Source organism: Amblyraja radiata, chromosome 11 (genome assembly GCF_010909765.2).
Source record: "Amblyraja radiata isolate CabotCenter1 chromosome 11, sAmbRad1.1.pri, whole genome shotgun sequence".
Taxonomy (NCBI): Eukaryota; Metazoa; Chordata; class Chondrichthyes; order Rajiformes; family Rajidae; genus Amblyraja; species Amblyraja radiata.
The window spans coordinates 50086692-50100736 of record NC_045966.1 but is presented as its reverse complement, the minus strand read 5'-3'; the positions used below and the strand labels follow the sequence as shown (position 1 = coordinate 50100736).

At 45.1% G+C, this 14045-nt stretch overlaps 1 protein-coding gene across 2 annotated transcripts in view; it reads right to left on the bottom strand.

Moving 5' to 3' along the window:
* The window catches only part of LOC116978623 (proton-coupled amino acid transporter 1-like), a 65346-nt gene that overhangs the window by 44806 nt on the left and 6495 nt on the right, over positions 1-14045 (bottom strand). The window contains exons 2-5 of one of the 2 annotated variants that reach the window (XM_033029908.1): positions 13437-13620; positions 12878-12968; positions 7135-7223; positions 3832-3927 (exon numbers count right to left, since the gene is read on the bottom strand). In XM_033029908.1, the coding sequence (XP_032885799.1) occupies positions 3832-3927; positions 7135-7223; positions 12878-12968; positions 13437-13591 (431 nt within the window). In that variant the 5' untranslated portion in view covers positions 13592-13620. Of the gene's footprint in view, positions 1-3831; positions 3928-7134; positions 7224-12877; positions 12969-13436; positions 13621-14045 lie in introns of those variants that run through there. The other variant, XM_033029909.1, reaches the window with a different exon arrangement.

Below are 14045 nucleotides of genomic sequence, written 5' to 3'. Positions count from 1 at the left end.
GGACTGAAGACCAAAGATCAAAGCTGAAGTCTGCGGCGGCCCAACTCGCAGTCCTTTGTTCGACGCTCACCCCTTGGCTCGGCTCCGGTCCTCGACTCGGCCAGGGCCTCCCCCCCTCGTTCTCTGTGTCTGCCCCCTCTTTCTCTCTCTCTCTCTTCTTAGACGCGCCTGCAAGTTGGGGGCTATGCGTGGTGGATAGGGTGGGGATGAGGTAAAAGGAGCAAATTAATAATATGGTGTGTGTGTGTGTGTGTGTGTGTGTGTGTGTGTGTGTGTGTGTGTGTGTGTGTGTGTGTGTGTGTGTGTGTGTGTGTGTGTGTGTGTGTGTGTGTGCGCGCCCCCAACGGGTCCCACTTGGTCTAGTCTATCTATATCTATCTATACCATTACTAAAACTCTCATCTTGTCCTCTTCCGCTTTGCGTTGTTTTTAAATTTGCGCAAAAATGGTGCCCAATACCGCTAGGATTTTTTCGCCACCTTACTCACCGTTCTCCTCTGCTCCTTTGCCTGTGTTCGCGGGCGGGGGCTGGCTGTGTTCGTGGGCGGGGGCGGGCTGTGTTCGTAGGCGGGGGGCTGGCTGTGTTCACGGGCGGGGGCTGGCTGTGTTCGCGGGCGGGAGCGGGCTGTGTTCGCAGGTGGGAGCTATGAGCGCGACAGGCGCTGGGGACAGGTGCCACCGAGTGAGTCCGGAGCCGGGTCCTGCAGCCGGTGAGTGTGGTCGGAGCCGGGGCCAGGAACCGATGAGCCCACACACCCCTCCCCCACACGGCCCCCACCAGCCCCCGACATGCCCCGCCTGAAGCAGTCACCCTCCTCTGGCTGCAGGACACTCCCCGCCTGAAGTCGTCCCCCGGCTACAGAACTTTACCGCCATTGCTTTGGAGGAACAGGTGAGTGGTGGAATATTGCATTGGGGAATGGGTTGCGTTGGGGGACTAGTCCTCCCGTGACTAGTCCTCCCGTGAGACTGGGTCCCACTTAGTCAAGTAACTATTAAAAGTCTAATCGTGTGGGTGTGTGCGCGTGTATAATCACATCTTTTCGAAAAAACGACATGCTAACGGTAAATTTTTTCCTATTCTGGTAGAGATTTCCCCCATGGAGAATTCCCCCCCTCTCTCTCTCCATCTCTGCCCCTCTCTGTCCCTCTCTCTCTGCACCTCTCTTTTCCACTTTCTCTCTGCCCTTCTCTCTCTCCCTGTCTGCCCCTCTCTCTCCCCTCTCTTCCTGCCCTCTGCCCTCATTCTACCGCTCTCTCTGCCCCTTTCTATCTCTCTTCCCCTCTCTCTCTCTCTCCCCCCCTCTCTCTCTCTGCCATTCTCTCTCCCTCTCTCTGCCCCTTTCTCTCTTTCTCCCTGCCCCCTCTCCCTCTCAGCCCCTCACTCTCTCTGCCCCTCTCTCTTTCTGCCCCTCTGCCCTCTCTTCCCCCTCTCTCTATCTCTGCCCCTCTCTCTCTCTCTGCCCCCCCCTCTCTGACCCCCTCTCTCTATTTGCCCCCCCCCCTCTCTCTCTCTCTGCCCCCCTCTCTCTTTCTGCCCTCTCTCTCGGCCCCCTCTCTCTCTGCCCCCTCTACCCCCGTCCCTCTCCCTCTCTAGCTGTGCCTGTGAGTTGGGGGCTATGCGTGAGTGGATAGGGCGGGTATGGGGTAAAAGGAGCAAATGAATAATATTAATATAATATCAAGGGGGGTGGTTAGTGTGTGTGTGTGGGGGGTGGTTAGTGTGTGTGAGAGACGCCGCAGGCCGCTCTCCCCCGCCCCCCCCCCAAACAACCATGCGTTGAGGGGACGGGACCCAACGTGTCCCACTTGGTCTCGTAACTATTTAAAGTCCGATCTTGTTTGTGGATGTGTGTGTGTGTGAGTGTTTGTGTATAATCACATCTTTGGGAAAAAACAACGCGGTAACAGTAAAATGTTTACATATTCTCTCTTGCTGTCTCTCTGCCCTCTCTCTGCCTCTTTCTCTCTGCCCCTCACTTTCTTTCTGCCCCTCTGCCCTCTCTCTGCTCTCTCTCTTCCCCCTCTCTGCTCTCTCTTCCCCCTCTCTCTCTCTGCCCCCCCCCCTCTCTGCGTTCCCTCTCTCCCTCTGCTCCTCGCTCTCTTTGCCCCTCTCTCTCTCTCACTCTGCCCCCCTCTTTCTTTCGGCCCTCTCTGCCTCTACCCTCTCTCTCTCTGCCCACTCTTTCTCTCTGCCCCCTTTCTCTCTGCCCTCTCTCTCTCTCTCTCAGCCCTCTCTAACCCCGTTCCTCTCCCTCTCCAGCCGTGCCTGCGAGTTGGGGGCTATGCGTGAGTGGATAGGGCGGGTATGGGGTAAAAGGAGCAAATGAATAATATTAATATAATATCAAGGGGGGTGGTTAGTGTGTGTGTGTGGGGGGTGGTTAGTGTGTGTGGGGGGTGGTTAGTGTGTGTGACGCCCCCCCCCCCCCCACAACCGCGTGTTGAAGGGACGGGACCCAACGTGTCCCACTTGGTCACGTAACTATTAAAAGTCCTCTCTCTCTACCCCCTCTAACTCTCCCTCTCTAGATGCACCTGCGAGTTGGGAGCTTGCAGAAAAAAGGACGTACTAACTGTAAGATGTTTATATATCCCGGTAGAGATTTTCCCCCTGGAGTCCAAAATGTTATGTGAAAAATTCATGCTTTGTTTCGCGTGTTATTAATGAAAATGTTCAAAAATTGGGGGAAAAAATGGGGAAAAAACCTGCTGTCTTCTTGCTGGCGCTGCGCGTGACGTCACCCCCCCCTCCTACCATCCCCCCCCCCCCCCCCCCCCCCCACGTACGGGAGCCGCCAGCCGGGAGCTAGGGAATCGGGAATCAGCCCTCCCATGTGGCAACACCCTCCCCCCTCCGCTCAAACTCTACCCCCTTCCTCCCCCCCCCCTCCCCCCCCCCCGCTCCCTCTCTGCCCCCCTCCCACTCCCTCTCTGTCCCCCATGCCTCCCGTGGGGGCTACGGGTAGGGGACGGGTGCGTTGGGGGAGCAGATCCAACAAGTCTGCACTTGGTCTGGTAACTATTAAAAGGCGATAACGATACCATTTTTACATATTCCGGTAGACATTTTCCCCGTGGATTGCAAAATCGCCTTCTCTGAAAATTTCATGCTTTATTTCTCGAGTTATTAATGAAAATGTTCAAAAATCAGACATAACTTTGAAATAAAAACGACTGCCTTTCGCTGACAATGGGTCTGCGCCGTCTTGCTCGCGCTGCGAGTGACGTCCACCCCCCGACCTCTCCCTCCTCCCCCCGTTATTCAAAAGACGCAGAAAGAACGAGCAAGTCGCCATGCTCCCCGTTCCCCCCCCCCTCCTCCTCCTCTCCCCCTCCTTCCCTCCAAAGCCCCTCCTCTCCCCGCATCTCCCCCCCACTCCTCTCTTCCCCCTCCTCTCTTCCCCCCCTCCTCTCTTCCCCCTCCTCTCTTCCCCCTCCTCTCTTCCCCCCCTCCTCTCTTCCCCCCCTCCTCTCTTCCCCCCTCCTCTCTTCCCCCCCTCCCCTCTTCCCCCCCTCTTCTCCCCCTCTCTCCCCCCTCCTCTCTCCCCCCCTCCTCCCCCTCCCCTCCCCTCCCCCTCCTCTCTCCCCCTCCTCTCCTCTCCCTCCCCTCCTCTCCCTCCCTCTCCGCCCCCCCCCTCTCCCATTCCCCCCTCACCCACACTTCTCCCCCCCCCCCAACCATTCCCCCTCCCCCATCCACAAACATGTATGACTGTGTAAATATCATATAGTGATATTTAAAACTGAATAATTGTATTTGAATATTATACATTATGTGGCTTTATTTTTCAAACAAATCTCAATGATCTTTTGATAAGGTGCAAATACCTTCCAAAAGGTGAATTCTTCCGGAGCCACAGGATGGGGGACTCTTCCAAACTGCACTGCACAACATTCCCATAATCCAGAAATGGTTTGTGTAATCTAAATACATTGATGAACAATACATGGAAAAAAGTCAGTTTCCAAATACACATTCCTCATACAATTGCAACAGAAAACATTTTTCACTTAATACAACCTAGAAAAAGGCACCTCCAATAAATATGCTTTTCACATGCCCAAACTGCAAGCAATTTACATCAATGTAAAAAGAGAATTTATGCAACTATACCAGGACTTTTTAAATATAAAGTCATTCGGTAAAACAAACCATTCCAAACAATTGCCCAGGTAGCAATTAAAAAAAATTATGAGCAGGCAGTGCCCTCCATAATGTTTGGGACAAAGACCCATCATTTCTTTATTTGCCCCTGTACTCCATAATTTGAGATTTGTAATAGAAAAAAAATCACATGTGGTTAAAGTGCATATTGTCAGATTTTAATAAAGGCCATTTTTATACATTTTGGCTTCACCGTGTAGAAATGACAGCAGTGTTTATCCATAGTCCCCCCATTTCAGGGCACCACAATGTTTGGGACATAGCAATGTCATGTAAATGAAAGTAATCATGTTTAGTATTTTGTTGCATATCCTTTGCATGCAATGACTGCTTGAAGTCTGCGATTCATGGACATCACCAGTTGCTGGGTGTCTCCTCTGGTGATGCTGTGCCAGGCCTGTATTGCAGCAATCTTTAGCTTATGCTTGTTTTGGGGGCTAGTCCCCTTCAGTTTTCTATTCAGCATACAAAAGGCATGCTCAATTGGGTTCAGATCGGGTGATTGACTTGACCATTTTTTAGCTTTGAAAAACTCCTTTCTTGCTTTCGCAGTACGTTTAGGATCATTGTCTTGCTGTATAATGAACCGCCGGCCAATGAGTTTTGAGGCATTTGTTTGAACTTGAGTAGATAGGATGTGTCTATAAACTTTGGAATTCATTATGCTACTACCATCAGCAGTTGTACCATCAATGAAGATAAGTGAGCCAGTATCTTCAGCAGCCATACATGCCCAGGCCATAATACCCCCACCTCCATGTTTCACAGATGAGGTGGTATGCTTTGGATCTGGGGCAGTTCCTTCTCTCCTCCATACTTTGCTCTTGCCATCACTCTGATATAAGTTAATCTTCGTCTCATCTGCCAACAAGACCTTTTCCAGAACTGTAGTTGCTCTTTTAAGTACTTCTTTGCAAACTGTAACCGGGCCATCCTATTTTTGCAGCTAACCAGTGGTTTGCATCTTGCAGCACAGCCTCTGTATTTCTGTTCATGAAGTCTTCAGGGGACAGTGGTCATTGACAAATCCACACCTGACTCCTGAATAGTGTTTCTGATCTGTCGGACAGGTGTTTGGGGATTATTTTTTTTTACACAGAGAATTCTTCTAGCATCAGCTGTGGTCTTCCTTGGCCTGCCATTCCTTTGCAATTAGTAAGCTTACCAGTGCTCTCTTTCTTCTTAATGGTCCAAACAGTTGATTTTGGTAAGCCTAATGTTTGGCTGATGTCTCTAACAGTTTTATTCTTGTTTCTCAAAATGGCTTTGTTGACTTTCATTGGCACAACTTTGGTCCTCATGTTGATAAACAGCAATAAAAGTTTCCAAAGGTGATGGAAAGACTGGAGGAAAGACAAAGTGCTGAGAGCTCTCTTATACCTGCTCTCTTGTATCTGCACACCTGAGCAATTACAAACGCCTGTGAAGCCTTGTGTCCCAAACATTATGGTGCCCTGAAATGGGGGGGACTATGTATAAACTTAGCTGTCATTTCTACATGAAACCAAAATGTATAAAAAATACCCCTTAATAAAATCTGACAATGTGCACTTTAACCATGTGATTTTTTCTATTACATATCTCAAATTGTGGAGTACAGAGGCAAATAAATAAATGATGGGTCTTTGTCCCAAACATTATGGAGGGCACTGTGGCAATTTAAAAAAAAATTATTAGCAGGATGCCTTCGTAAAGACCACCTTCAAATGAACTTTAGAAAAACTATACATGACTTGAAATGATGGTCACACATGAGAACAATGACTAAGAATAAAGGTGTTTGGCATCTCATATTAGTGATTGTGAAATTTAACATTGTCTTAAGTTGGAATACATCTTACTGAATCATGCAAGATATGAAATTAGAAGAAATATGAAATTACATTATTTTTCCTAAATCGGGAGGAATCCAGAAATTGGAGGTGGAAAGGGACTTAGGAGCGCTGGTGCAGGATTCCCAAAAGGTTAATTTGCAAGTCAAATAGATTGTAAAGAAGGCAAACGCAATGCTAGCATTTATTTCAAGAGGGCTATTATACAAAAAACAGGGATATAATACTGAGGCTCCATAAGGCGCTGGTCAGGCCACATCTGGAGTATTGTGAGCAATTTTTGGCACAATATGTGAGGAAGGATGTGCTGGCCCTTTGGGGAGTTCAGAGTAGGTTTACAAGAATTATCCCAGGAACTCTGACTCTATAAGGCCGTAACTCTAGCGCTAGGCCTCTGTGGGGCAAAAAAGTCCTGTATACCCTATTTGTGCCTCTCATACCATTACATAATTCTATCAGGTCCCCCTCAATCTCCCGCAAAAAGAATCCAAGTTCAATCTCACCTGATAGCTAAACCCCCTTAATCCAGGCAGCATTATGGCAAGCCTCCGCTGCACACTCTCCAAAGCCTCCACATCATACCTGTAATGGGGCAACGAGAACCACACACTATACTCCAAATGTGGCCCAGCTTTTAAAGCTGTGTCAAGACTTCCTGACTCCAATACTCAATGCCCCGACAATGAAGACAAGCCTATCATGCAGTTTCTTTACCACACTTTATACCTATATTGCCACTTTTAAATGTTGTCTCTTGCCCGCGAGACCTACATCTCATGAAAGAAAACAGGCGGTGGGCAATTATCTAAAGGAGTTGAAACATCTCCATATTACTTAACAGGATTAATATCACCAGACCAGCAGAGAAAGAATCAGGGGAAGTCTAGGTTTGCCATTCATCTAGATCAGTGGCTATGTATTCAGCTGCAAGTGACTCGCCTTACCTCCGATCTACAAGACAAACATGTGGCACTCTATTTAAAAATGAACTCAGTTCATTTGTAATTATTAACTCGCCAAAATCATGTTTCAATTAAATTAAGGTAGTCCTTTTATGGATCTCCAATTCAAAAGCATTACAATTCAGAAACATTCTCACTACAGGAGAACCGTAATATAAAATGACAAACTTACTTAATACATAGATAGTGACTGCATTTGACCAGCATTTGCATACAATGCACAGCCACCACTCCCATTACAACCATGCTGATTGGACCAAGCTGTGGACCAACAGAGAAGGGAATTAAAACAAATTACACACCAGTCTGCTTGCTTATGCCATGAGAAGTACAATGTTGTTACAGATACATCTCCTTAAACCTTCAGGCAAATAACTTTTGTTTTCACGTAACAAAGGGGCAACATAATTGACCATCAACAGACTTACAGTAGGACCTATACATCGGGCTTGGACTGACACAGGGATGGCAGTGCTAAAGTGCCAGTCACTATCATTTCCTGCAAGCCTTGAATAACACCATTCCATCCTTTACAATTCAAGTGAGTTTGTTATGGATCTTCATTCACCTGGATGGATTCAGTGCAACAATAAAAACGCTAAAACATACATTGGTAAAATACCAATTGTAAATAACGAGGAGGTTTGTCTTTTGAATTATATTAAGTGATCAGCTAGAAAGTTGCCAGATGTAATGCAGATAGTATTTAATCCTAACAACCACAAAGTAATATATTTGAAGGTCCATCAAGAGTAGGACATACACCATGAATTGTAGGGTTCTCGGGGGTGCAAATGGCCATAGGGACCTTGGGGTAATATTTCAAAGATTCTGGAAAATGGCAGCACATGTAGATAAGGTGAAGACAGCATAAAGTGTTTAAGAAGGAACTGCAGATGCTGGAAGCGTTTCGGCCCGAAACGTTGCCTATTTCCTTCGCTCCATAGATGTTGCCGCACCCGCTGAGTTTCTCCATCACCTTTGTCTACCTACAGAATGCTTGGCATCATTGTTCACATAGAATATAATAAGAGCAGGGACATCACACTGCAATTTTATTTGCTTAGGACAGAGCTGCAGTATTGTATGCAGTTCCTGTTGCCACAACACTGGAAGGATATAATTGTGCTTGATGAGATGCAAAGGACATTCACAGGGATGTAAGGCCGAGGCTCTATAAGGCGCTGGTAATGCTGCATTTGGAATACTGTGAGCAGTTTTGGGCACCATATCCGAGGAAGGACGTGCTGGCTCTGGAGAGGGTCCATAGGAGGTTTATACGAATGATCCCAGGAATTAGTAGGTTAACTTATGATGAGCGTTTGTCGACACTGGGCCTGTACTCACTGGAGTTTGGAAGAATGAGGGGGGACCTCATTGAAACATACAGAATATTGAAACGCTTGGATAGAGTGGATGTGGAGATGTTTCCACCAGTGGGAGAGTCTAGGACTAGAGGTCATCGCCTCAGAATTAAAGGATGGTCTTTTTGGAAGGATATGAGGAGAAATTTATTTAGTCGGAGGGTGGTGAATCTGTGGAATTCTTTGCTACACAAGGCTGTGGAGGCCATCAGTGGATATTTTATAGGCAGAGATAGATAGATTTTTGATTAGTACAGGTGTCAGAGGTTATGGGGAGAAGGCAGGAGAATGGGGTTAGGAGGGAGAGATAGATCAGCCATGATTGAATGGAGGAGTAGACTTGATGGGCCAAATGGCCTAATTCTACTCCTATCACTTATGACCTTATGACTCCGTTCTTGTCCGAATTAGACCATTTACTTATTATTAATAATAATAATAATAATAATAAATACTTTATTGATCCCCTCAGGGAAATTCAGATGTCCAGAACCCAACAACTCTACACATTCAGAATGAAAGTAGACAAAAAATATACAAAATACAATATGGACAATACCCGAAAGCAATAAATACTTAAAAAGACCTAATAATCTGTATATATTACTAAAAGTCTGATCTTGACCGCTTTTGGCCCACTTTGCTGCGATTTCCGAGAGAATGCCGCCACCTACGGCCGTCATTTTTGGCCACCTCACTCAGAGCCCCCCTCCGCCTTCCGGGACCGGAGGATTTTTCCCATCGATGTAAAACCAGAGAGATATTAATGTTTTTTTTTAATTTGCCATTCGCTCTGCTGCCCCCGCAGGGGGGAGGGACTATAAAACCTGGAAGTGTAGTCCCTCACTCAGTCTCAGCCAGACCCAGGAAGCGAGAGGGTCATGGCTCTCTGAGCTGCGAATAACACTGAACGCACGTCTACTCCACGGTGAGTCCCCTCGATGCGGCTGTAAAGTGGCTGCTGCCCAATTGTTTGCCTCGCCTTTTTAAAAAGTTTGTGTTCACAAAATGAATTTTGGTTGTCAGGTGGCTGCAGCCCAATTGTTTGCCTCGCCTTTTTAACAAGTTTATGTTCACAAAATGAATTTTGGCTGACAGGTGGCTGCAGCCCAATTGTTTGCCTCGTCTTTTTAACAAGTTTGTGTTCACAAAATGAATTTTGGTTGTCAGGTGGCTGCAGCCCAATTGTTTGCCTTGGCTTGGCTTTTAAAATCGTTGCAACAGTTAGATGCCAGCCCAAGAATCCATTCGGCCCACAATGTCTATATTAGCCCGCTGGAAACCAGTACCTTCGGCCCACATTTTGTTGGTGACCAGCCCTCCCGTGTGATGTTGGGACCCAACGGGTCCCACTTAGTCCAGTTAATTAATAAAAATGCAAAGCATTCCCATACAGCCTAGCGGTCAGTATTATAAAATCTAATGGCTGCAGGGGTGAAAGATCTCCTGAAATGCTCCATTGTACAGCGCAGGGAGAGGAGCCGGTTGTTGTTCAGTGTGCTCTTTTGACCCTCCAGAATTTCATGGAGGGGGTACCCGGAGTTAGAAGGGACTGGATAGGTTGGGTTTGTTTTCCCTGAAGTAAAGGCTGACGGGTAATTTGATGAATGTAAGCAGGATAGATTTTGTTAATAGCAAGAATCTTTATCCCTGGGTGGAGGTGTCTAAAACAGGAGGGCATAGATTTAAGGTAAGAGGTAGAACACTTAGAGGGTTTCCTCCTCCCCATAAACAGTGTGGTTGGAATCGGGAATGTACTGTCTGAGGTGATGGTGGTAGATAGTCTCATAATATTTAAGTAACATCAAGTCAAGCACATGAATTACCCAGGGAAAGGCTAGAAAGCTTTTGACGGAGTGATTGATCATTTACTTTTTCTTGTGATAGGTGATTCGATCAGAGCGCAGGAACTGTTCCGCAACTGAAAAACAAATACAAGATGGCCACAAACTAATCACTTAGGGAACAGTGGTCAGACTTTAGAACATAAGCAGGAGCTGGAGTAGACCATTTGGCTACTGATACTGCTCTGCTATTCAATGGCTGATCCAAAACTTTTTGTTTTTAAATACATATCAACTCTCTTGTTGATCCAATATCTGGAAATCTCTGCTTTCAATATATCTAATGACTCCATACGTTTTATGGTTGTTTTGAACAGGGATAAGTTCAAGTTCGTGTTTATTGTCACTTAACCGACTATGGTACAGTGAAATTTGAGTTACCATACAGTCATACTAAGTGAAAAGCAACAATACCATTTAATACAATTTAACATAAACATCCACCACAGTGCAATCCACATTCCTCACTGTGATGGAAGGCTATAAAGTTCAGTCATCTTCCTCCTTTGTTCACCCGTGGTGGTCAGGGCCTTTGATCCCTCAGCAGTCGCCGCTTCCGACGGTTCAATGTCCAAAGCCCTCGTGTCGGGAAGATGGAAACTCCGGCGTCGGGATGATGGAAACTCCGGCGTCGGAACGCATTGGAACACTCAGCGGCATGGAGCTCCCGTGTCGACCTCTTCTTACCGGAGATCGTGGCTTCACGGTGTCAGAAAGTCCACAGGACTCGCGGTTGGAGTGCTTTTGCTGGATCCCTCCACATAAAACATACCAAGAAACACCAAAACATACCCTTAAGACACACTCAAAATAACAAAAACAGGAAAGGGACGGGACAGGCTGTTGGCGAGGCGGCCACTACAAAGTCTGGACCTGGGGGGATGGAACCAAGTTGGAGTAAGGCATATTACAATGTTATTAGGTAGGAGCTAGAGAATAAATTGGGTGCAGGTGTTATTAGATAAATCGGCATCAGTCATGCAGGAGTCATTTAAAGGCCAGTTAATCAAAGTTCAGAACTGGCATGTTCCAGTAGGAGGGATGAGGATGGCAAATTAAGGGAACCCACAATGACCAAAGCATTCATAAATTTGGTCAAAAAGAAAAAGGAAATATATATAAGGTTGAAGAAGATTAAATCAGACTAGGCCTTTGTGGACTATAAAGCAAGAAATAACTCGTGGGCAGTTTAGAAGGGCCAATAGGGCCACGATATGGCTTTGGTAAACCAGATTATATAAAATCCCAATGCTTTTTATATGTACATTAAAAACAAAAGGGTATCCAGGCAGAAGGTAGGACCACTGATGGACAAAGGAGGGAATTTGTGCTTGGATTCAGAGGATTTAGGCGAGGAACTAAACGAGTAATTTGCATCTGTAGCTCCCCAGGAGAGAATTAAGGTGGATAAATCTTAGGGTCGCTTGGGATCGCTGGTCAGGTTATAAAGGCATGAAATGAGATTGCAGGAACTTGAAATAAGTAGAATCCAGCAACAAACTGGCTGAATTACATTGCTAAGGAAATGAAAACAAATTATCACGGAGTGCTTTGTTCTTTAATAAGTTGAACTGCCATCTTAAAAGTTGGAGGGGATATTCCTGTCACCAATCCATTTTCCTATAGTATATTTTTGTCTTCAAAATTGTGAAGAACTAAAGACACTTGGAACTAAAATAAGACTCAATTAGAACAAGTAGTGGGCTTAAACAAGGTGGCACAGTGCCACAGCAGTAGAGTTGCTGCCTTACAGCGGCAGAGGCCCAGTTATATTCTGACTATGGGTGCTGACTGTACGGAATTTGTACATTCTCCCCATGACCTGCATGTTTTTTCTCCGGGTGCTCCAGTTTCCTCCCACACTGCAAATACGTATAGGCATGTAAGTTAATTGGCTTTGGTATAATTGTAAAAAATGTGTTTAGGATAGTGTGTGGGGATCGCTGGTCAGCGCAGACTTGGTGGGCCGAAGGGCCTGTTCCCGCGCTGTATCTCTAAACTAAGCCAAAAAACTAAACAATGCAAGAATTAAGTGAAAACAAAATTATGTTGTTTCTTCACCTCACCCCTCCCCCAAAGCAAGGTGTGGTGATGCAGAAAATCAAAACAGATGTCAACATTGCTTTAAATTCTGTATTAAATACACACCCGCACTCAGTGACAAATATTCACTAAAATGAACCACTCTTCTCCAACCAATTAAACAATGCAAATACAATGATAAAGAAATTCAATGTTTTCACTTGGTTTTCCAAAGGTAAATGATGGAACCAAAGAAGAATTTCTGTCCAGCTAACGTGGCATTCAATGTTGGGCATGTAAACTTATTTGGTGATTGATAAAACATTGGCCATTTTAATGTACACTAGCAACTCTTGTTTTGCAAGTGAACTGAGACAGTAAAATGATTTCAGAAATTGTTCAGATTATGTGTACGCGTGTGCTTTTTGTACTTCAGCTGTCTTTAGTTCTGCTATTTACATATTCAGTGAATGACATGCTTGGAGAACCAAATTGGTGATCCCATTTCCCATAATGCAAATTTGAAATTATATTCCATTCTGCATTGGAAGTCATAACCTTGCTGCAAGTAACAGCTTCAGTAAACGGGGGCATTCAGAAGTAGGGAAATTCACCATACAGCACTGGGCAGAGAGTGAAGCAAAAGCCAATTAGGGCAAAGCCCATTAAAGTTGAAGCATCTCACCACAATACCCGCATTTTTCACTGCAAGAGGAAGGATAAGCAGCCCTGTTCCTATGTTGCCTTTTAACAAGTGAATTAATGCCTCTGGCCAGCTGAAAAGATAAAAACAAATTAAAACCTTTTATTTCCATACTAATTATCTAACCCCATACCACAGCTCCAACTGAAGCCTCAAAGTGAAACCAACAGTTAAGAATCAAAACTGCAGTTGTTTCGCTTTATCCAAATGTCATTACTTTACAATGTCAGAAAAGATTTCAAACGACTGTTTCAAAATAAAGTTTGCGTTCCTGCTTCAAAGGATTCATATTCACATTCATACAGCTCTAATAGCCTTGTCAGACTTTATTTTCATGCACTGTCACCCCAATTTCTAAGCAGCTAACCATTCATCTGTCTAGGCCCAAAACACACTTTTCCAAATATTACAATTTTTCAATCAAACCGAACATATTTTCAGTTGAAAAAAAATGTACTGCTACCTAAAAATCAATACACAATGAGATTATTTGAGATTAAAAAAATATAGGAGTTTTGTTTCAAAAGTTTACAACACTTACTTTATGCCATTCTTTTCATTTAGACGCTGGTAATTTCCCAAAGCAGGTGGTGATCCTGAGATATCAGTTGAAGAGTACACGCTGTCATTGTCTGGGCTGTTTTCTGTCGAGCTATAATCATTGTAATCTTCATTTTTTAGCCTTCTGGTCGACATGGTGGTAGCCTTTCAGCAAATGCTGAAAACTAAAGATATTGAAAGTAATTGTAGAACGCGTGCCTAATTTATTAGCCGTAAACATAGCACTTTGCTCCCCAACTGAACAGTACTGCATTTTTCAGTACTGCATTTTTATTCCACAAGACAATGATGGGCATTTAGCCAACCGACTCTGCCATTCAAGAGCAATGTCATTTTTCCATCTCCTTCTGAAACAAATGGGAGGGGGGGGGGTGGGGAAGGGAGTGCAGATAAAGAGGAATAAATACAAATTCATAGAGGGATACAGTCATGATAATGTTACTCCACCATTTCAGAAGACTGGCAATAATTTGTTTACAAATCCTTATCACAAGTGAACAATGTATATTGAAAAATTCCAACTGTTCTCGCGCGATTCTACATTGTTTATAGCACTGATTCCCAACCTCCTGCCACTGCCTAAAGTTAT